Raw genomic sequence first — 25645 nt, 5'->3', positions numbered from 1 at the left:
CACAGGGGCATATCTGCTCATGCAGATATGTTCTTACATGTAATTTAATGTACATTGCCTTAGGGCTGTAAGGCCTGCTGCAGGGAGGATTTCTAAATGACATGCAGTGTTGGGGGAAATGGTAAAAGTCTGTGCCATGTTGTGCTTTCACTTTTTAGATCACCTTGTCTTGCAGTGGCAGTCTGTATGAGTTTGGTGCTGTGTCCGGACCGGTATGTTTTATTCCTAAAGGTCAGCATAAATACTAGTCAGTGGCGTCCAGTATTGGCAGTTGTGGTGTTCTTTTGTGTCCCATATAGCGGCACAAGATATGCTGCCGCTCAAAGTGACCCTCTCTAGTACCTATGCCCTAGGTGCAAGAGTTATTACTTACTAGGGACTTACAGAGGTGCTATAGGCCTGGTCACTTGGGGATCAAGTGATCAGTTGTCTTGTTTTGGAGAACGAACACTGGCACTGGGGACCTGGTTAGCAGGAACCCAGTGCACTTCAAAGTTGGATCAAATAAAAGGAAAAACGTGTTGGGGGTCGGAGGGGGTTTGACTACTGCAACAAAAATACTTTACCAACCTTCTGTGACACCATTAATAGCAAGGGAAATAATGGCCAAGACATTCTTGCAGGATGCCTGGTTTATCTGTGGAAAAATAGAAAGGGAACAGAGATTACAAAAAACGTATCAAGCTATCGTAGCAGTGCCATCAGGGGACAGGTCATATTTACATCCCATACTTTACAGAAGCTAAAAAAAGAAACAGACTTTAGATTTAACACTTTGGTTAACAACAAGATTAGGTTATAATTTAAGGAATTATGACACAGAACATGTTACTCCACATGTTCTCATTCAGTCTTAATCCCACAAAAAGATATTTGAAAACTAGAATGGGATTAACATGCACAGCAATAAGAGGAACACAAGCGCCTCTACCTGCACGTAGATGGGGTCTGCTGGGATGAAAGTCCTGTGCATGGTTTTTTAAAACTTTACTGTCCTGCCTTTTTATACTTCTGAAGAGTATTGTGTGTTTTTCCCCTAGCCATTAAGACCATCATCTTTGCCCCAAAAGGGTTCTCCTGGATAACCTGACGAGACATCAAAGCTGGACTATGATGGCATCCCAAGAACACTACTCTTTAGGAGGACTATAATTTTCTCAACCCAGTTTATGCGTAGACTGGCAGTGGCCTTTTTATCTGCACTATCAGCACTATCAGAGAGGTAAATCCAACCAGCTCCCTCTGCGTACAGTCTGCATAATCCTCCATAACTGGGGTCCTTTCCCTCCAACATGTCTAGGACATGTGTAAGTAAAACTAGACGTGTGCGAGGGCGAGCAGTTTACAATGTATACCTAGATGAGTGAATGGATTCCACATGCAATAGTGCCTCAAAATTATAGACTGCTTTGTGTAAGGCTGCCCAGGGTCCATCAAGGATCTCGTACCCAAGCATGTAAGTATTTTTTGACCCCTCAAACCACTGAAACCCTTTGTCTCTGTGGGTAGAGGGTGCTACCCCTTTGAAGTGGCAACAATACCCTTGCCATGGTTAAAACGTGGTCCTGCCCCCATTTTATACGAGGGATCAGCTTTTCTGTAGAGAACAGGCTTTTTGTTTGGAGCCATTTCACGTAACTACCTTAGGCAGCTCAAACCACACTTAGGGCAAACAGGACCTATGCACAAACTGATCACACCTCAGCCATGATTCTCCTACCAGAAATGGATGAGACCCTAAAATTTGAGATGAACTAATTGACTAAGTCTTGTCATCAGAGAAGGATGAAGATTTGGCCCATCGGTCAATATAGTGTTCAACATTTCTTCCCCCCATGCAAGGACATCCTTCAAGCCAGTGTAGAAAACAACACAACACCACTAGCAAAGCACAGGATGGAAGCGGGCCATACAATAGCGCAGCTGAGATTTCAAATTATTGAACTTATTCTACAACGGTTAGGACTGGACAATGCTAAGATCCTACTCCAGAGGGAGGCCTTTTGGATACGTAAGCGCCAGCCACTGATCCCTAATGGACTGAATGACAAAATGGAGATGATTTGCTTTATATAAAGTTCAAAAACATCACAGATGTATACAGTTAGAACCTCAAGGGATTCGAATTCGCAGTGATCCGTATGCTCACACGACATACAACATACAATTACACACCCCTATGTACACATAGGTATAACAGCGCTGTAGGAGTTAATAAAGAATATAATCTATTTGAGTGCGATTGTAAATAGGCAGGAATGCATATAATGAAACCAGAATAATGTTAAGCAGTGTGTATTACCTTTATTTTACTTTATTTTCTTTATCCCATTATGTTTTAATGCATATACACATGAACAATTAATAATATCTGAATGCCCTCCGCGTGTCAATACACTGTAACGTATTGTTTGACTCATACCACAATAGGTTAAAACCAATAGCATTATTGAACTTCCACCGCTCAGTAATGGTGGCCGTAAAACTTTCAATAAGGAAGTCCTTCGTCTATTGCTACATACAAGGGAAGAGTCAGTAATAAGTAAGAAGGGACTAGTAGTATAGAAAGTTAGCCATGGTCGACACACCCGACTTGAGACGCCGCATAGAGCAGCATCGTTTTTCGAAACGGTAAGCCCAAAGCGCTTTTCGCTTATTAACGCTTTATAATTACGAAACAGCGTGCATTCTGCCGCGTTGAAAATCGGCAACAGGCTAATGATCGCGTTCATTTTCATTCACAGTCAAACGCATACGATTGACTAGCGAGACCTACCAACTTCTACAGAGGCTCGCAGGTAAAAACTTTATTTGCAAACTTGAAGACAAAGCTACAAAATCCTCTAACTTATGCAATAACGTTCAATGGAAATTCCCTTGTTTTAATTCCGCAGGGTAACTATTTGACGTGAAAATAGAAGACCCACAGGTGAGCACTATATATCACCAAGATATGCTTTTTCTCACGTCTTTCCTTTCATAGAACTGTCTATTTGAAATCCGATCATAAACTAGGATGATATTTAATACTAAGAGACTGAACAAGCAGCGTTGGATGGGATTTGAATGGTAGGATTTGTCGTTTTTTATGGGTCCCTTGAATTACCATAGTTATCTACGTATCAGGTAGCAATGCTATGTCATCACTAAATAAAACTAGGTCATTGTATTGACTCAGGCTGCAATACTGGTTATCTTGTTATCCAATGTGCCTAAGCTTTTGGGGAGGCACTCGACATTCCTCCGCCCTGCGGGCTTCTCTCTCCGCGCACTTCCCCGTTCCACATCACATATCATCTGCCCGACGCGTTTCTGGGAGCCTTTTCCCGTCATCAGGGGCTGCTTTCAAGAAATGTTTGTTCATGCATTCATATTTACCGGGCATTGCTTTAACCACACCCATGGTAGGCGTATGTTCAGTACATCGTCATTCCATGCTTTCTGGGATAGGTAGTCCGTTTGATGCATGTAATTTTCATTGAGTCTTTCTTGAAAAGTGAAGCTAATGTTCATACCTTTGTAGGCTGTGTTTACGGTTCAGTGCGCTAGTTTACTCATGGAGTCCTGTGCTCAAACCTCCAACTCGTGTGGAAGCGAATTGCCTCAGACTGCCGCACTCTGTGTCCGCTGCTGCAGTCGATGGTGCCATCCCCCCGACCGGCCGGCCGGTAAGAATTTTGTTATCCAATGTGCCTAAGCTTTTGGGGAGGCACTCGACATTCCTCCGCCCTGCGGGCTTCTCTCTCCGCGCACTTCCCGTTTCACATAACATATCATCTGCCCGACGCGTTTCTGGGAGCCTTTTCCCGTCATCAGGGGCTGCTTTCAAGAAATGTTTGTTCATGCATTCATATTTACCGGGCATTGCTTTAACCACACCCATGGTAGGCGTATGTTCAGTACATCGTCATTCCATGCTTTCTGGGATAGGTAGTCCGTTTGATGCATGTAATTTTCATTGAGTCTTTCTTGAAAAGTGAAGCTAATGTTCATACCTTTGTAGGCTGTGTTTACGGTTCAGTGCGCTAGTTTACTCATGGAGTCCTGTGCTCAAACCTCCAACTCGTGTGGAAGCGAATTGCCTCAGACTGCCGCACTCTGTGTCCGCTGCTGCAGTCGATGGTGCCATCCCCCCGACCGGCCGGCCGGTAAGAATTTTGTTATCCAATGTGCCTAAGCTTTTGGGGAGGCACTCGACATTCCTCCGCCCTGCGGGCTTCTCTCTCCGCGCAGTTCCCCGTTTCACATCACATATCATCTGCCCAACGCGTTTCTGGGAGCCTTTTCCCGTCATCAGGGGCTGCTTTCAAGAAATGTTTGTTCATGCATTCATATTTACCGGGCATTGCTTTAACCACACCCATGGTAGGCGTATGTTCAGTACATCGTCATTCCATGCTTTCTGGGATAGGTAGTCCGTTTGATGCATGTAATTTTCATTGAGTCTTTCTTGAAAAGTGAAGCTAATGTTCATACCTTTGTAGGCTGTGTTTACGGTTCAGTGCGCTAGTTTACTCATGGAGTCCTGTGCTCAAACCTCCAACTCGTGTGGAAGCGAATTGCCTCAGACTGCCGCACTCTGTGTCCGCTGCTGAAGTGCATTAATTATGCTCGCATTTTGAACTCCAAATACCAACATGCACTAATGTTTGACATCGAACCCACGCCCACTGAGGGGCCGTGATGTGAATAAATAAAGCTGACAACCATGCAATGCGAGGCTCAGGTGTTTTTAATTTATGGCAGCCCAGGAAGAAGAGGTCTTAACCTCGAAACGCGTTGGCTCTGACTACTTTGAAAAGGAGGAATGAGGCAAGCTGCATGAGATAGCCGAAGGGCGAGGTGCTGTCGTGTGCCCTCTCAAATGCTAAAGGCACTTTGGATTGCAAAATTTTCTACACGGAGGCCTGTCCGTGGGGAGGAGCACCATCATCCGCTGGGAGAGATATAAATTCCAGTAAGTGAGGCTGCTGTTTGGGTACAAACCGAGACTTTTTTCAGCACAGTGCTTCATATGCTAAATACGCTTGCCAAATGACTCTGAACCTACTACAGGAGAAAATAAGCCCTAATATATAAATGAACACTTGAACTTACTTGAAGTGCATTAATTATGCTCGCATTTTGAACTCCAAATACCAACATGCACTAATGTTTGACATCGAACCCACGCCCACTGAGGGGCCGTGATGTGAATAAATAAAGCTGACAACCATGCAATGCGAGGCTCAGGTGTTTTTAATTTATGGCAGCCCAGGAAGAAGAGGTCTTAACCTCGAAACGCGTTGGCTCTGACTACTTTGAAAAGGAGGAATGAGGCAAGCTGCATGAGATAGCCGAAGGGCGAGGTGCTGTCGTGTGCCCTCTCAAATGCTAAAGGCACTTTGGATTGCAAAATTTTCTACACGGAGGCCTGTCCGTGGGGAGGAGCACCATCATCCGCTGGGAGAGATATAAATTCCAGTAAGTGAGGCTGCTGTTTGGGTACAAACCGAGACTTTTTTCAGCACAGTGCTTCATATGCTAAATACGCTTGCCAAATGACTCTGAACCTACTACAGGAGAAAATAAGCCCTAATATATAAATGAACACTTGAACTTACTTGAAGTGCATTAATTATGCTCGCATTTTGAACTCCAAATACCAACATGCACTAATGTTTGACATCGAACCCACGCCCACTGAGGGGCCGTGATGTGAATAAATAAAGCTGACAACCATGCAATGCGAGGCTCAGGTGTTTTTAATTTATGGCAGCCCAGGAAGAAGAGGTCTTAACCTCGAAACGCGTTGGCTCTGACTACTTTGAAAAGGAGGAATGAGGCAAGCTGCATGAGATAGCCGAAGGGCGAGGTGCTGTCGTGTGCCCTCTCAAATGCTAAAGGCACTTTGGATTGCAAAATACTGGTTATCTATACTACTATTATAAAGGAAGAACTTTGAACCTTTGAGGCGGGTAAACTCGGGAACCACAGCGCCAATCCACACACCCGATACATCGTTGAAATTGTAAAGATGTGCAGATGGACATAGGCTATATAAATTAAAAAAATATACGTTATTTACAAAATTTACGAGAAAAAAAAAGTAGTCCCATGGAAGTAGCGCCGGCCGCGACATGCGTGCTGACATCAGGAGCGCGGGGAGGAGCGACGTCCAGGAGCGCGAGGAGGAGCGGCGGACATGAGCGCGGGGAGGAGCGGCGGACAGGCGGGGAGGAGCGGTGAGGAGCGGCGGTCAGGCTGGGAGGAGCGGCGGACAGGCGGGGAGGAGCGGCGAGGAGGGGCGGACCGGTGAACTCAGGAGCGCGGGGAGGTGCGGCAGATGGGGTAAGGCTACGGGGGACCCACGGACAATGTCAGGGCGGGTGGGGGCCCTGAAGCCAAGGTCGGGAGGGGCTGCTACTCCGGGGGATCCACGGACAATGTCGGGGCGGGCGGGGGCCCTGAAGCCAGATTGCTCCTGGACAAGGTCGGGACAGGCTTCTAGTATATATATAGTGAAGGTCATGGGTCGCACTTCAACTCCACCCACCAGCGGGTGAACCCCAGGAGCATCATGGTAGATGCAGTTTATAGCGAGTGCGCTATTTCGAAAGTTCATGTGTTAAAGCAAGTTTGCAGCACCAACTCTGGACACCGGTGTTTCGGAATTGTTGTTCCTCATCAGCAGAGTGTAGGTCGGTCAGGGGTTTGCTGTGCAGGCTGCCAAGTGTTCTCAGGTTGATACCTCTCAAGGCGCGTGGGTGCGGGATCCGAGCTCGTCAGCTCTTAGCTCGAGGGAGCCATATTACTGAAGGTCATGGGTCGCACTCCAACTCCACCCACCAGCGGGTGAACCCCAGGAGCATCATGGTAGATGCAGTTTATAGCGAGTGCGCTATTTCGAAAGTTCATGTGCGCGGGGAGGAGCGGCGGACAGGCGGTGAGGAGCGGCGGTCAGGCTGGGAGGAGCGGCGGACAGGCGGGGAGGAGCGGCGAGGAGGGGCGGACCGGTGAACTCAGGAGCGCGGGGAGGTGCGGCAGATGGGGTAAGGCTACGGGGGACCCACGGACAATGTCAGGGCGGGTGGGGGCCCTGAAGCCAAGGTCGGGAGGGGCTGCTACTCCGGGGGATCCACGGACAATGTCGGGGCGGGCGGGGGCCCTGAAGCCAGATTGCTCCTGGACAAGGTCGGGACAGGCTTCTAGTATATATATATATATATATATATATATATATATATATATATATATATATATATATATATATATATATATATATATATATATATATATATATATATATATATATATATATATATATATATATATATATATATATATATATATATATATATATATATATATATATATATATATATATATATATATATATATATATATATAACAAAATAAAATTATAAGACCGATATTTTCCTCCGTTTAGATTATTGGACGCAAGAAATTACAGGCTATTATCGCTGAAGACTTCTCAAACCGCTTTCGTGTAAACAACTTGATCCCAATGGAAGATTTTCCTCATTTATAATTTTTATCCAATCTAGGTGAGCATATATAATTTTTGTTAATAATTTTCTAATTATTTTATTGCATTCAAACAGGGGCTAACACATAACTAATTAGGTATACATAGGAATCGAACTAATTAATTCTCCTTCAAGGTAAAAAACCTTAGGAAAAAGTGTCTAGTAGATATACTTTTATCACAAGCGAGGAGTAGTTCTTTCGAAATTTCTCAATGGAATGGGGTTATTGTTGATTAGCATGTCATATAGGCAGGTTTTGTTTGAGTACTTGCTCAGATTGTTAAATAAGTAGAACGAAGAAGACCTCACGTTAGTGAATTATTGAATAAAAAAGTGATGTTATTTTATAGTACTTGGATTTTCCAGTATACTGGCTGTAATGGACTAAAATTCCCTCTTTTTTCTTGAGGCTTTGTAGAGAAATGATATTAGGAGTAAAATTGACTCATGTTTTTATTAATGGCCAGTTATAGATTTTCTTCTTTTTCTTTTTACTTTCTACAGCCCTGATGATGTCCCTGTGAGGACGAAACGCGTAGGCTGTATGGGAATATATTTGATCATCAATTGAATTGGCTGTATTGGAACATCTATTGTTTTGAAGTTTCTTTGAAAAATCACACTTGAAGTGAAAAAGAAAAATCGAAAAGAAGCAGCAAAGCCTGCTTTAAAGAGTTTCTTTTGAATATGAACTTTGTCTACACATGACTTTTGAAAAGATATTTTTCTAAATACGAGATACTCCTTGGTTTTGTATATAAATTATTGTTGTAGTGGCCTTTGCGGTGGACCACTCCAAGTTGAGTGTCTAAAGAATTATTACTAATTGCGCAAACCAAATATTGATCTCTTGAAGTGCATACAAGTAGGTGACTCTCGCTGCATTGTATTGTTGTATGCTTTTTCTTATGACCCTGATTATTTTGGGTACCCCCTTTTTGAAGTGACCGCAAGACAATATATTTTTTCTTACAGATATGCATTAAGCAAGCAAGACTGAGGTAAAATAATTTAACTAGTGAAATAAGTACTAATAACTCTGCACACAGTTTAATAAATTAGCAAGTGACCTATATAATCTCCTCCTTTTAGATTCAATATAGCTACGCTATAAACTGCATAGCACAACACCTGTTGAGCTACCTCGCACACGAGGTAAGAAATGCACGAAATCAGTAAATACCACAAGCTGTAAACGCTATTGCAACACTGAATCCTTAAAGCACCAAAAGTTACTATGTTTCCTTTTTCTTTTTAAACAGACCCCTGACGAAGGGGCTGATGCCCCGAAATGCATTGGGTTTTATTGTATTTTGAAACTATTGTTTGAATGTACATTCATGTAACGCAAATGTATTTGACTATATTGCAAGTAACTTCAACGCATGTACTAACAATGAGAGAAATGTGATGATTTGATTTGATATCATGATAAAACTGAATTGAAACGTATAAAAGGAGTACTCTATTTGTAGTAGTGCGTGTTAGAGTCCTGGCGGACTTTTTGGAGCCAGGCCACATACAACTGGTTAGGTTGGAGAGGCATTCTTATTGCACCATTCATCGTAAATAAAGTATTTCAAACTAAATTTAAGAGCCTATGGGAAAGCCTTCTTCACCCATTGACTATTTCTGCACCACAACCTTCAGCTATTGGCTTTAAACATGGTCAATCACATCTTGAACATTAGCATTCTAGTCTCATCGCTTTTGTATTGGCTGTTTAGGGAGGTCACTTCACCTACACTCAAATGCAAGAGGGGATATTTCACATCTGAAATCAGTTACTGAGCAACCCTGTGGCACTGGGAAACGAATGCCAAAAAAGCATGTAAAAAGTATGGTGTAGGACAAAAGACTGCTTTATTTCCTGTAGCCTGTACTTTTCATTCTTTTGTTAGTGTTCACTCCTCTGTGCGGCCATACGGCTAAATGATTATCAACATGGTGGACATCTTGGAATGGTATTCTACATACTCTTTTTCCATTCCAACAAGTATTTACAATGCAATAGGTCTTGCATTACAAAAGTTATAGTTGTTTTGTCGATTTTTTTTTTGTAGAAATAGGTATGTATTAATGCTGATTATACAAAATATATAAACAAAATTTTATTTTTTATGATCTCAATATTGGTGTTACATTACATACAGTAGTTAATATTTAATGGTTATTGGCTTCACCATAAGAATATTTTGTATATAGTGATTTATCTTGTAATATAGCAATGGAATAAATAAGATAAAACTTGCTTTTGTTTGTTGGTTTGTAGCTCAACATTGCATATGCGAGTACGCTGGGGGCTCCAGTATACCTTCCTGTTTGTGAGTGTGTCTTTGTACATACATTGGTGTGAGTGTCTGCATCACTGCGTGTTCAGCTATTTGTTCGAGTATACATCACTACTCCTGTACGGCTGCAAGTATGTAATTGGTAAACGCGCGCATTCTTCCTGCATGTATATCACTGCTCCTACCTTTGTACTTCTCTGTGCACACAGCCAACTACAGCCTAATTTTGAGAAGGACATGGCATTCCTTTAATAGTCATTAAAAAACGCTGTTCACAAAAAAAAAGCCCGTAATTGGTAAACGCACGGAAGTACAGCCGAATTTCGAGGGGGAGATGGCATTCCTTTACTGTTCCTTAAAGCACACCGTTCTCCAAAAAAAAGCCCGTACAGCTAAACACACACAAGCCTAATTTACAAGTAAATGGTGTTTTAAATATCACTTAAGTACTCCTGTACGGCTGCAAGTACTTAATTGGTAAACGCGCGCATCCATAAGAAAAGCCTAAGGAGAGAAGGGAATTGTTTTCGGGGGAGGGAGGCTAATTCTAACAATCATAGACAAAGTGCCTGGGAGAAGGACTGAAAACATAAGAAAACTTGCACAAGTGCCACCATTGCCTACGTAACGTTTGTTCTTGAGCCTGAGTATCTAGCATACATTGCAGTATTATTCCTCTAATTGTACTGTGTTTTCTCTTGTAACCTGCACACTTGTCACTTTTTTGTCCTGTGCACTTTTTGCTACCTCATGTATTTTGTTTGCTCACAACGGTCACTTTTACCTTATGTAACTTAACGTCTGCTTTTGTAATCTGTTCACGTGTTATGATCTCCTCATGTATTAGTTCTGTTCCTATTGTGAAGCGCTCCGACACCTTTGAGTAAAGTCTGCGCTATATAAAAATGCATAAATAAATAAAGTAATTGGTAAATGCGCGCATTCCTCCTGCATGTATATCACTCCTCCTACCATTGTACTTCTCTGTGCAGACAGCCAACTACAGCCTAATTTTGAGAAGGAGATGGCATTCATTTAATATTCATTAAAAAACGCTGTTCACAAAAAAAGCTCGTAATTGGTAAACGCACGCTAAAAGCATGCAATTACAGCCGAATTTCGAGGGGAATATGGCATTCCTTTACTGTTCCTTAAAGCACCCCGTTCACCAAAAAAAAGCCCGTAATTGCTAAAGACGCGCGCTCTACAGCAAGGCGTGTCATTTCTATTACTGTTCCTTAAAGCACGCCCTTCACACATGTTATGTTCTCCTCATCTATCAGTTCTGTTCCTATTGTGAAGCGCTCTGGCGCCTTAGGGTAAAGTCCGCGCTATATAAAAATGCATAAATAAATAAAGTAATTGGTAAACGTGCGCATTCCTCTTGCATGTATATCACTCCTCCTACCTTTGTACTTCTCTGTGCAGACAGCCAACTACAGCCTAATTTTGAGAAGGAGATTGCATTCATTTAATATTGATTAAAAAACGCCGTTCACAAAAAAAAAGCTCATAATTGGTAAACGTACGCTAAACGCGTGCAAATACAGCCGAAGTTCGAGGGGGAGATGGCATTCCTTTACTGTTCCTTAAAGCACCCCGTTCACAAAAAAAAAACGTAATTGCTAAAGACACACGCGTGCGCGCTACAGCAAGGCGTGTAATTTCCATTACTGGTCCTTAAAGCACGCCCTTCACACGTGTTATGTTCTCCTCATGTATCAGTTCTGTTCCTATTGTGAAGCGCTCCGACGCCTTCGGGTAAAGTCCGCCCTATATAAAAATGCATAAATAAATAAAGTAATTGGTAAACGTGCGCATTCCTCCGGCATGCATATCACTCCTCCTACCTTTGTACTTCTCTGTGCAGACAGCCAACTACAGCCTAATTTTGAGAAGGAGATGGCATTCATTTAATATTGATTAAAAAACGCCGTTCACAAAAAAAAGCTCGTAATTGGTAAACGCACGCAAGTACAGCCGAATTTCGAGGGGGAGATGGCATTCCTTTACTGTTCATTAAAGCACGCCGTTCACCAAAAAAGTCCGTAATTGCTAAACACACATGCGCGCGCGCGCTACAGCAAGGCGTGTCATTTCTATTAGCATGCCCGTAGCTCTGTTGCTTCTCCCACGGCCTATTGGTGTCTGTTACGAGCTTCATGCGCGTAATAGACACCAATAGGCCATGGGAGGAGCAATGCTCGCGCAAAAAGCCAATAGTGTGAAGTCTTTCATTATCGAAAAAACGCCAGGGCCAATAAGGTAACAGTAAACAAAAAAGCACACGCACGAGCATTTTACAGTCAAAAGTGGCTCTGAAAACCCCTTTTTCGATTACAAAATGCCTCGCGCTGCGCAAAGCACTGCTACGCAGTGCAACGCTAGGCGCGAGACCTAATAAACATCCAATGAGTGGCCCAGCAGTAATTGGCAGTGAGCACTAAAACATTTATTCTGAGAAATGGATACAACAGAAAAGAAAGCAAGCCCTCATTTAGAAGCCTTTGAAATCTCTAGAAGCCTTTGTTCTCTCTCCTCAGTGCTGAAGGACAAACAAGCGTTGCCAAAGCCTATAAGCTTGACATCTGTACAATGTGTGCAATTTCAATCCCTATGAGAATTAAAAGTCAAACTTATTGCCAATGCTAGTCTTGTAAGTGTTTCTCCCCAATCTATTACCTAGCTTCAAGGCAACTGTACAAAGTTCAAGTGCCTTCAAAAATAATCTGTTTTTAGGCCACCTATAAAAATGTAGTATTAAAACACATGGCAAGTAGTTATAAGTTTCACAAGGACCTTTGATTGCAGGTCGTTTAAACAGCTTGACTTCAGCATCACATGTCACAGATCACATGCAACTTTCCGCTGCTACCTCACAAAACCTTTTCTAGGGCATCAGCCTAAAATGTAATTTTTTAATGAGCATTTATTTGATCTCTGTTGTAAAAACTGACAAGGGTCATATGTGACACGGAGTTGCTTCCAATGCTGCTGGTTACATGAACCCCCTGATGAGCACCAATATGCTGTATTCTAACATATGCTGCACAGGCAGAGAACAGGGCATTACACGATGAGAAACATTAAGGTGACCATTACTCAAATGGAAATACATTGGCCTTAAAAATCGTCCACAATGAAGTAATTTGACGCAAATCAATCTCATGAAACTCAGTATAATCGTATTCTATGACCAAGTACTTACGATTTCTTCTTCCAAAACCACTCTAAAAGCTTGATCAAGGGTGCTCTTCTTTTCATTCTCGCTGCAAAAAAATATATTGCCAATTAAAAGGAATGCAATAAACAGATTGAGACATTTGTTCTTTCCCAAAGTACATGTTCCATCATACCTTCCAGACACCTGGCTGAACGTGTATAATAAATGTTTGACATTGTGGTCTATCATGGCATCCCTTGTGGCATTCTGGAACAAAAAAGAAAATGGATTAACAAACAAGCACTGGCATTGTAAATAGATCTGGCTTATAAATTAAAGTGCCTCTGTAATCACTGGTGAGTTTTGACACTCAACAAATCAACATACACAAACTGTGTGTTCGTTTTATTGCGAATGAGTCAGTGGCAAGGAGGAGTCACAAAATCAACAAGCATATAGAATAGCAACTGAAAAAATTAAAAAAGTTTTAAAAAATTAAAAAAGGAAGAAAACACCACCACCTACAGTTAGCGGACAAAAATAAAATTAAATACAACTGCTGACGATTATGGTATTTATCATAGTGTACAGTGGCTTTGAAATTCCAACAAAGTAGCCGCATTTAGGAGCTGATTGCTGATCATCTTGGAGGAAAAAAACACTGATACACTGTGCATATCACCATTCAAAGGCAGCAGATCACGAAACATTGCACAGAGTGGCCATCTTCAAATATTAAAAGTGTATTGTGCATCACTGCTGTACGGATCCGTGCTTCAAAACACGGTTGCCATCTTCCAGCAGTAAAACAAGGATACACAATGGAAAATACCATTCCAAGATTGCCGCCCAGTGTCAGAAAAGGACTACAAAGCATGGAGCACAATGAAGATTAAATGAATGGCAAGAAAGAGGCCGGGAGAATATATGGGGAGATGTAGGTTAAAAAGGACAAGGAGGAAGGGAATGAAATGGGACCTACAAGAAGGAAAATAATTGAAAATTAAACATCACTAGCCCAAACACCGAAGTGCATTCATTGTAAGGCTGATGTGCCCATGAGAACAGATAAAATGCCGTTACTCACAGGGCAAAAGAGGCAATGGCAGAAATACAAACGCAATGACCCATGCAGAGTACCGTCATAGCTGGGTGGGTAGCTTTTAGAAAATCTGAGTGACATTTGTACGGACAAAAGAGGGTTAGCCCATGACCCTATATTCATGTAGAGCTTTAGTCGTTTTTTGTTCAATTAAAATTACCTGGCACACAATTACATCTGCCAGGTCCTCCTAAAATGGCCCACATCTCCAAAGAGTCAAAGTGAGTACCTAACACAAAAAACCTTCGCTTACTGCTGAATCTGTGAAATGCCGTGTAACTAAATGCTTGTGTACAAGCATTGACAGTGAAATATCAATCCATATTTAGAGGCCTAATGATTTTAACACATGATTTTCACAATAAACGAGTTGGGCCTCCTGCTTTTGTTGCAATTTTTAATAATAAACAGATCAGACTATTTGCATAATTTTCCCTAATGAACCAATCAGACCTATAACCGTTATCAGCGGGTTATCATCATGGTCACCTCAGGTGTACTATACTGAACATAAGCTTTCCTATTAGATATCCGTCAAATATCGTCATAAAATTAGAAATATTTACAAAATGTTAGTTGGCAAAATATACAACTCCTCCTAAGAGGACATAACAGATTCTCATAGTATAAATCTTCTGCCCTCTGGATTTTGTCAGAGAGGTAACTGCACAAGAGTCTTTGCCATTCCAATAATTTAAGAGAATATGTGTAATGCAATACCTATCTACAGTCTTTTTAAAAATGTTTTTATTCTTTTTATTAACCATGAAACATATGCTTCCATAAAAACAGTACTGTATACACAGTGGTGGTTCAGTGCATACAATTACATAGCCGCGTTCACAGTGCACATACCCACTAGTCGGTCACTGTCCCAAGGTGAAAGTAGAAAACCGAAACCACATGCTCCCTGGCCATGGGCCCCTCTCATATAGTTAGCCCGTGGTCTCTGTAGGTCATCCAGGCCCCCCCAGATCTTTTCCCACTTTCATGGGCACCCTCTGCTCTGGTATATAGTCTGTTCAGCTCGCTGACACCAGTCCAAATCATTTTTCCAGTGTTCCACGGTTGGTACCTCCCCAGCACGCCATAATCGAGCAATGTTACTTTTTGGCACCGCACTCGCCAATGCGAGCCACATTGTGGCCCATTTAGGCCAGACTACATCCCCAGTCACTCCTAGGATATGCCATCTCGCATCTACTGGGATCATGGACCCAACCACCGTAGACATCACCTGGGCCAGGTTTCCCCAATATCTTTGAATCTTGGTGCACGCCCATAGTATATGAAAGAATGTCCCGGTCTCACCACATCCCCTTACACATTCCTCAGATACACAATGTCCAATACGATATTGCATGGTCCTGGGGGCATATGACCTATTGAGAATTCAGAGCTGAACTAATCAGAACCGTGCTCTCACAGCTATTTCTCTGGGGCTCTGCTGGGCCTCTGCCCAGTCATCATCCTCGAGGAGACCAACGTCCGACTCCCAAGCCTCTCTCAATGGTTCAAGGGGGTCTGGTGAGTTATTTTATTAGCTTCTTATACGTGAGGGATATAGCCCTATCAATCATGAGCTAACATTGTGGGTGGCAGATATCACAGTAGTCCCATATAATCAAACCAGCTTTTGTAAAAACATGGGGACAACCACTAACATAGTAGCCCAATCTCTTTTGATTGACTCTGCATTCGTAGCAAAACAACTGCTAGATCTGTGCTATATTGTCTTTAGCTCTGCTTTCGACCACGTTAACAGAAATCTCCTGTGGCAAAAATGTTAAAGGTGGAACATCCCTCCGCTGCTGATAAATCAATGAATTCTCTTGCATAATGATACCTGGGTCCAGGTCTAACTAGGTGCAGGAGAATTTCTATCCAGGAAGATCACTGGAAGCACAAGGGTAAATCAAAGAGGAGTGCTTGCACCAACACCATTTAATTTTTTCATGGCTGAACTGTCAACCTTGCTGAACGAAAGCAATTTGCACGCACCCAAGTTAGAGGGCAGCCAGTTGTCCAATTTATTCTATGCGGAGGACCTAGTGCTCATCAGCCAGACCCAGGTAGGCTTGAAGTGGCTGCTGGATATCACATCACGATACTCTATAACAAACAAGCTCAGCATCACCCAAGAAAAACCCAAAGTTAAGTTTATCACCTCTCGCAAAATGAGAATAACGACTAATTGGTTCATGGGCTCAAGAAAGCTGGATGTTGTAAGCGAATATAGATACTTGGGGGTCATTAAATATTCCAAGGGCCACTTCAAGCCACAATGCGAGGCCATAAAAAAAAGATGATAAATGACCGCGGTCTCTCTAAGAAACCTAAAAAATAAGATCACTGGCTCAAGCCACCCCCACCTAATAAAGGTGTCTCAGGCAAAATTGATCCAATCTATCACTTACGGCAGTGAAGCAATAAGAGGGAGGGACGCTGAAACGGTAGACTGTACGGTAGCAAGAGCACTGCGCATGATATTTGGTTTGCCGGGGTACACATCACCTGCGCAGACAAGGCTTGAATTCGGGCTTCCAAAGGAAGAGCTGGCACGCAAAGGAGTATACCTAAAAAGCTGGAACAAAATAAGCAGGGGAGAAGCGAAAACACTCAACGCTCTCCTGTGGAAGGACCTGCAAGCTAAAGAAAACTATGCTGCAATGCTCTACCTGGAGGACGCAATCAAACGGTTGGGGCTGCGTCAACTATGGGATCTCACAGGGCCTCTGGCGGGCTTTAAAAAAAGCAGTAAATAGCATTGTCAGGAAAGAATCATTCCTGCAGGACAAAGCCTCTCTAGCGGAGCATGCACACGGCTGGTTCACTATACAATCTTACAGGAAACTTGGGCCCCAAACATATCTTCAGACCAGCTTCACAAAAAAGACGAGAGAGGTTTTTGAAATTTCGCCTTTGGCCGTTGCCCTCTGGAAATCATTTAGGCCCCTGGCTGCGTCCCCCAACACCTGCAAAGTGCCGCCTCTGTGGCAACGGCAAAGAAAATATTGTACACCTTATCACAGGGGTCTTCAAACTGTGGGGCGCGACCCCCAGGGGGGCCGTGGAGCGATGCAAAGGGGGTCGCGCCTTCACAGTGTCACTTCTGCCCTGGCCTCCAGGGCTTCAGCCCCCCTCCTCCCCCATCCTGTGTCTCAGCCCGGGCTGCTGCAGTGCAGCTCCGCTTCTGGGGCCTCGGCTGGGCAGTTTCTGGAGTCTTATATCCGGCCTGAGTTTCACAGGTCTTTAAAGACCATTAGCATATTTACATGCCTTTGTTAACTGATTACCAAAGCTTAGTTTTTTAATGGTTCCAGTACCCCCTGGGCCCCCACTCTGCCTATTCCTTACATTTGTATTTTTACACTTACTGCTGTAGTGTGAGAATGCATCTAATGAAAATAAATATAAAGTTGGGTTGCTAAAAGAAACATGCCTGCTATGTGTTTAAAGATCCTGCAGAGACCTGCTCTTGACACTAAATTGAGTTATAAATAAAAAAGTATGTATTCATTAGTTATGTAACTTTTCTGTCTTTATTCTCTTTAATTAATAGTCATGGATCATTGAGGCATCCCTAGAACACAATTAAAAGTGCTTTCTATTTATATTTGCTGTTCTAAGTATTCACAGATAAGTGCAAAAAATACAGCTGTCGGTGACTGCTTGTTTCTGGGCCATCAAAATAATGAGCTGGTAACCCTAATCATTAGACTGGAAGTTTATTGCAGGATGAGCACATTATTTATTTCCTCCACCCTCGAACTCTGATTAATGCCATTATAGCAATAGTTTAACTTATATCTGAAACCCTACGCTTCAAGTTTCTGGGAATGCACCCTGCTTTCAGACTACTCACTTCTCATTCTCGCCTTCACTTTCACGTTCACCCTGCACTCCTAGAGATCACCATGCACTCCTAGCAATCACCATGCACTCCTAGCAATCACCATGCACTCCTAGCAATCACCATGCACTCCTAGCAATCACCATGCACTCCTAGCAATCACCATGCACTCCTAGCAATCACCATGCACTCCTAGCAATCACCATGCACTCCTAGCGATCACCATGCACTCCTAGCGATCACCATGCACTCACAGCAATCACAATGCACTCACAGCAATCACAATGCACTCACAGCAATCACAATGCACTCACAGCAATCACAATGCACTCACAGCAATCACAATGCACTCACAGCAATCACAATGCACTCACAGCAATCACAATGCACTCACAGCAATCACAATGCACTCACAGCAATCACAATGCACTCACAGCAATCACAATGCACTCACGGTAATCACAATGCACTCACGGTAATCACAATGCACTCACAGCAATCACAATGCACTCACAGCAATCACAATGCACTCACAGCAATCACAATGCACTCACAGCAATCACAATGCACTCACAGCAATCACAATGCACTCACAGCAATCACAATGCACTCACACTGATCGCCATGCACTCACACTGATCACAATGCACTCACACTGATCGCCATGCACTCACACTGATCACAATGCACTCACACTGATCACAATGCACTCACAGCAATCACCATGCACTCCTAGCAATCACCATGCACTCCTAGCAATCACCATGCACTCCTAGCGATCACCATGCACTCCTAGCAATCACCATGCACTCACAGCAATCACCATGCACTCACAGCAATCACAATGCACTCACAGCAATCACAATGCACTCACAGCAATCACCATGCACTCCTAGCAATCACCATGCACTCACAGCAATCACCATGCACTCACAGCAATCACAATGCACTCACAGCAATCACAATGCACTCACAGCAATCACAATGCACTCACAGCAATCACAATGCACTCACAGCAATCACAATGCACTCACAGCAATCACAATGCACTCACAGCAATCACAATGCACTCACAGCAATCACAATGCACTCACAGCAATCACAATGCACTCACAGCAATCACAATGCACTCACAGCAATCACAATGCACTCACAGCAATCACAATGCACTCACACTGATCGCCATGCACTCACACTGATCACAATGCACTCACACTGATCACAATGCACTCACACTGATCGCCATGCACTCACACTGATCACAATGCACTCACACTGATCACAATGCACTCACAGCAATCACAATGCACTCACAGCAATCACCATGCACTCACACTGATTACAATGCACTCACACTGATCACAATGCACTCACACTGATCACAATGCACTCACACTGATCACAATGCACTCACACTGATCACAATGCACTCACACTGATCACAATGCACTCACACTGATCACAATGCACTCACACTGATCACAATGCACTCACACTGATCACAATGCACTCACACTGATCACAATGCACTCACACTGATCACAATGCACTCACACTGATCACAATGCACTCACACTGATCACAATGCACTCACAGCAATCACAATGCACTCACAGCAATCACAATGCACTCACAGCAATCACAATGCACTCACAGCAATCACAATGCACTCACAGCAATCACAATGCACTCACAGCGATCACAATGCACTCACACTGATCACAATGCACTCACAGCAATCACCATGCACTCACACTGATTACAATGCACTCACACTGATCCCAATGCACTCACACTGATCACAATGCACTCACACTGATCACAATGCACTCACAGCAATCACAATGCACTCACACTGATCACAATGCACTCACAGCAATCACAATGCACTCACACTGATCACAATGCACTCACAGCAATCACAATGCACTCACACCAATCACCATGCAATCAGACTGATCACCATGCACTCACACCGTTCACCAGCTCACCCTGCACACACAGTGATCACAATGCACTCACACTGATCGCCATGCACTCATAGCGATCACCATGCACTCATAGCGATCACCATGCACTCACACTGATCACAATGCACTCACACTGATCACAATGCACTCACAGCAATCACAATGCACTCACAGCAATCACAATGCACTCACAGCAATCACAATGCACTCACACTGATCACAATGCACTCACACTGATCACAATGCACTCACAGCAATCACAATGCACTCACACTGATCACAATGCACTCACAGCAATCACAATGCACTCACACTGATCACAATGCACTCACAGCAATCACAATGCACTCACACCAATCACCATGCAATCAGACTGATCACCATGCACTCACACCGTTCACCAGCTCACCCTGCACACACAGTGATCACAATGCACTCACACTGATCGCCATGCACTCATAGCGATCACCATGCACTCATAGCGATCACCATGCACTCACACTGATCACAATGCACTCACACTGATCACAATGCACTCACAGCAATCACAATGCACTCACAGCAATCACAATGCACTCACAGTAATCACAATGCACTCACAGCAATCACAATGCACTCACACTGATCACAATGCACTCACAGCAATCACAATGCACTCACACTGATCACAATGCACTCACAGCAATCACAATGCACTCACACCAATCACCATGCAATCAGACTGATCACCATGCACTCACACCGTTCACCAGCTCACCCTGCACACACAGTGATCACAATGCACTCACACTGATCGCCATGCACTCATAGCGATCACCATGCACTCATAGCGATCACCATGCACTTATAGCGATCACAATGCACTCACACTGATCACAATGCACTCACAGCAATCACCATGCACTCACACTGATTACAATGCACTCACACTGATCACAATGCACTCACACTGATCACAATGCACTCACAGCAATCACCATGCACTCACACTGATTACAATGCACTCACACTGATCACAATGCACTCACACTGATCACAATGCACTCACACTGATCACAATGCACTCACAGCAATCACAATGCACTCACAGTAATCACAATGCACTCACAGCAATCACAATGCACTCACACTGATCACAATGCACTCACAGCAATCACCATGCACACACTGATCACCATGCACTCAAACTGATCACCATGTACTCAAACTGATCACCATGTACTCACACCAATCACCTTGCACTCACACCAATCACCTTGCACTCACACCAATCACCATGCAATCACACTGATCACCATGCACTCACAGCAATCACAATGCACTCACAGCAATCACAATGCACTCACAGCAATCACAATGCACTCACAGCAATCACAATGCACTCACAGCAATCACAATGCACTCACAGCAATCACAATGCACTCACAGCAATCACAATGCACTCACAGCAATCACAATGCACTCACAGCAATCACAATGCACTCACAGCAATCACAATGCACTCACACTGATTACAATGCACTCACACTGATCACAATGCACTCACACTGATCACAATGCACTCACACTGATCACAATGCACTCACACTGATCACAATGCACTCACACTGATCACCATGCACTCAAACTGATCACAATGCACTCACAGCAATCACCATGCACTCACACTGATTACAATGCACTCACACTGATCACAATGCACTCACACTGATCACAATGCACTCACACTTTCATGTCGAGTTAAGAGCGCGTGTATTTCATTTCATTTGTTCAGATTGTGATTGTGATTTCATAGCTGCACTGTATCTAATTTGCCATTCAAAGTGCGTGTGCATCCCGTTTTAATTTATTGCTCATTTACCCGACCTGCGCATTGTTAGTAAGATCCCCCGGCGCCCTGCTCTGCCCTCCCCTCCATTTTGTGATTGTTGTTGTTGTGCTCCGTCCCTTGAGCCCGCCACGCCTCCCAGCTGAGCCGCCCTCCCACTAGCGCCAAAACGCGTCCTCTGACCACGCAGCTTCGTGATTCACTCCTCGCTTCTGGCTCGAGTGGTCGCTCCCCTGCCTGCGCTACCTGCACAACTTGGTATCGTTATTACTAAGCAGTTCTGATAACTAGCTTTGCGTCCTAAGAGCGTGTGCATTCAGCCCTCATTACCCGAGCATTTTTCATGCTGCACTGTGTCCATTTCAGTCGAGTTAAGAGCGCGTGTATTTCATTTCATTTGTTCAGATTGTGATTGTGATTTCATAGCTGCACTGTATCTAATTTGCCATTCAAAGTGCGTGTGCATCCCGTTTTAATTTATTGCTCATTTACCCGACCTGCGCATTGTTAGTAAGATCCCCCGGCGCCCTGCTCTGCCCTCCCCTCCATTTTGTGATTGTTGTTGTTGTGCTCCGTCCCTTGAGCCCGCCACGCCTCCCAGCTGAGCCGCCCTCGCCCCTCCCCTTCCACTATCCATATATGACAGTAGTTCCCGCGCGCAGCGTTCACGCGCAGCGACCGCGCCCAACCCGCGCCGAAGGTGCGCCAAAGGTAAGCCCGTCTACGCCCGTCCACGCCTGGACCGCGCCCAGCGCCAGACCCCCTGCCCCTCGCGCTCCCCAGCCCCCCCGCACAACCTACGATGCCACCACCCTCCTAGCCCTAAACCCCGGTCGAGCCCCCAACTGCGTCCAAGCCGCTCCTGGACACACCCATGGACCTTTCTCCTGCTACTCCTGCAAATTCAGCGGCACCAACAACATCTCCGCCACGACCACACCACTGATTCCAGACCCCAACCACCTAAAATGCATCCTTCTCAACACCCGCTCGGTCCACAGGCACGCCATTGACCTTTGGAACCTACTAGACACCATCTCTCCTGACGTCGCCTTCCTAACGGAAACATGGATGAACGCTTCCTCCGCCCCTGACATCGCCATCGCTATCCCTGATGACTATAAGATCACACGCAAGGACCGCACCGACCATACAGGAGGTGGAATCGCTATCGTCCATAAGAAAACAATCCGCATCTCAACCAGCTCTGATGCCAACCTCGCTAACTCCGAACACCTTCACTTCCAGATCCACATCGACCCCAAGACCACACTCAGAGGCACCCTCCTCTACAGACCACCAGGACCCCGCGCAAAATTCAGTGAAGACATCACGGACTTCATCACTCCACACGCGCTCCCCTCCAAAGAATACATCCTGCTGGGTGACCTCAACTTTCATCTTGAAAAGATCAACGACCACAACACCGCCACCCTCTTGGACAACCTCGCCAACCTCGGACTTAAACAACTGGTCACCTCCCCCACCCACATCGCAGGTCACACACTCGACCCCATCTTCACTTCCAGCAACCATGTCTCCTTCAGCCACACTACGGATCTCCTCTGGACTGACCACAGCTGCGTTCACTTCACCTACAACAAGCCGAAACCCATCATCCACCTCCAACCTACTCTGCAAAGAAACTGGAACAAAATCACCACGGAGCAGATCTCCACATCACTCCTTCAAACCTCCCCAACCCTATCTTCTAACGCCAACGAAGCCGCCTCCAACCTCACCCTTTGGTTATCCAACACCGCCGACACCTTAGCACCACTGAAAAAACGTCAACACAAACTTGGCAACAAGAAGGCCTCATGGTTCAACGACGATCTCAAGAAGTCCAAGAAACTGTGCCGCTCCCTTGAAAAGGCCTGGAAAAAAGACCCATCCACCAGCAACAAGGACGCCTTCAAAAGCGCCATCCGTACTCACCACCAACTGATCCGAAAAGCCAAGAAAACAGCATTCAAGGATCGACTTGACAACAACGCCCACAACAGCAAGGAACTTTTCAACATAGTCAAGGAATTTTCCAACCCCTCGGCCAACTCCAACGACATCACCCCCTCTCAAGCCCTCTGCGATTCCCTAGCCTCTTTTTTCCACAACAAGATTGCTGACATCCACAACAGCTTTGACAACCAACCCGGAAGCCAACCCACCCTACCATCAGCTGACCATCTTCCTCCCGTTAACACCCTTAACGCCTGGAACCCAATCTCCACCGAGGACACCATCCGCCTGATGAATTCCATCCACTCTGGATCCCCCACAGACCCATGCCCTCACCACATCTTCAACAAAGCAGACTCCGTCATAGCTCCGCACCTCCGAGACGTCATCAACTGCTCCTTCAACTCCGCTACCTTCCCAGAAGACTGGAAACACGCCGAACTCACCGCCCTTCTGAAAAAACCAACAGCAGACCCCACCGAACTCAAAAACTACCGCCCCATCTCGCTTCTTCCATTCCCGGCCAAAGTCATCGAGAAAGCCGTCAACAACCAGCTCGCCGCCTTCCTCGAAGCCAACAAATCACTCGACCCCTCACAATCTGGCTTCCGAGCCAAACACAGCACTGAGACCGCCCTCATCGCAGCAACAGACGACATTCGAACACTACTGGACAATGGAGACACAATCGCCCTCATCCTCCTCGACCTCTCTGCAGCCTTCGACACAGTCTGCCACAGCACCCTTCTACAACGCCTTAGAAACATCGGAATCCAAGAAAAGGCACTGGAATGGATCACCTCGTTCCTCACCGGAAGAACCCAGAGAGTCCGCCTCCCACCATTCAAGTCCGAGGCCTCTGAAATCATCTGCGGCGTTCCACAAGGATCCTCACTCAGTCCCACCCTCTTCAACGTATACATGAGCCCCCTCGCGGCCATTGCCCGCCAACACAACCTCAACATCATCTCTTACGCGGATGACACTCAATTGATCCTATCTCTCACCAAGGACCCCAGCACCGCCAAAACTAACCTACACGAAGGAATGAAAGAAGTCGCCGAATGGATGAAACAAAGCCGTCTGAAACTGAACTCAGACAAAACAGAAGTCCTCATCTTAGGTAAATCCCCCTCTGCATGGGACGACTCCTGGTGGCCGGAAGCCCTCGGAAATGCACCCATCCCGACAGACCACGCACGGAACCTCGGCGTCATCCTGGATTCTTCACTCTCCATGAACAGACAAGTCAGCGCCGTATCCTCCTCCTGCTTTAACATCCTTCGCATGCTCAGAAAAACATTTCACTGGATCCCCACCGAAACAAGGAAAACAGTCACCCACGCTCTAGTCACGAGCCGACTGGACTACGGAAACACCCTCTACGCAGGTACCACCGCTAAACTCCAGAAGAAACTACAACGAATCCAAAACGCCTCAGCCAGACTCATATTAGACATCCCACGCAACGAACACATCTCTGGCCACCTTAAAGACCTCCACTGGCTACCCGTTAATAAAAGGATTACTTTCCGACTACTTACCCACGCACACAAATCACTCTACGACATCGGACCAGATTGCCTCAACTCCCGACTGTCCTTCTACACCCCCTCCCGCCAACTTCGCTCCTCCAGCCAAGCCTTCGCCACTGTACCTCGCATCAACAAGACCACCATGGGAGGCAGATCCTTCTCATACCTGGCTGCCAAAACATGGAACACACTCCCCGCTTACCTTCGCCTCAACCAGAATCACCTAGCCTTCAGAAAGCAGCTTAAAACGTGGATATTTGACAAATAATCCTCCTCCCCTTCCTAAGCGCCTTGAAACCCTCTGGGTATGTAGTGCGCTATATAAATGTTATGACTTGACTTGACTTGACACTGATCACAATGCACTCACACTGATCACAATGCACTCACACTGATCACAATGCACTCACAGCAA

The 25645-nt window shown here is 44.9% G+C and overlaps 1 protein-coding gene across 2 annotated transcripts in view; it reads right to left on the bottom strand.

Annotated features, from left to right (window-relative positions):
• Positions 1 to 25645, bottom strand: part of THOC1 (THO complex subunit 1) — a 449280-nt gene that overhangs the window by 389578 nt on the left and 34057 nt on the right. For both annotated transcript variants that reach the window (XM_086965617.1, XM_086965619.1), the window contains exons 2-4: positions 13177 to 13250; positions 13029 to 13089; positions 571 to 637 (exon numbers count right to left, since the gene is read on the bottom strand). In XM_086965617.1, the coding sequence (XP_086821743.1) occupies positions 571 to 637; positions 13029 to 13089; positions 13177 to 13250 (202 nt within the window). The remainder of the gene's footprint in view (positions 1 to 570; positions 638 to 13028; positions 13090 to 13176; positions 13251 to 25645) is intronic.

Source organism: Lissotriton vulgaris, chromosome 4_1, assembly GCF_964263255.1.
Source record: "Lissotriton vulgaris chromosome 4_1, aLisVul1.2, whole genome shotgun sequence".
NCBI classification, from domain to species: Eukaryota; Metazoa; Chordata; class Amphibia; order Caudata; family Salamandridae; genus Lissotriton; species Lissotriton vulgaris.
This window is presented reverse-complemented; position numbering and strand designations above follow the sequence as displayed.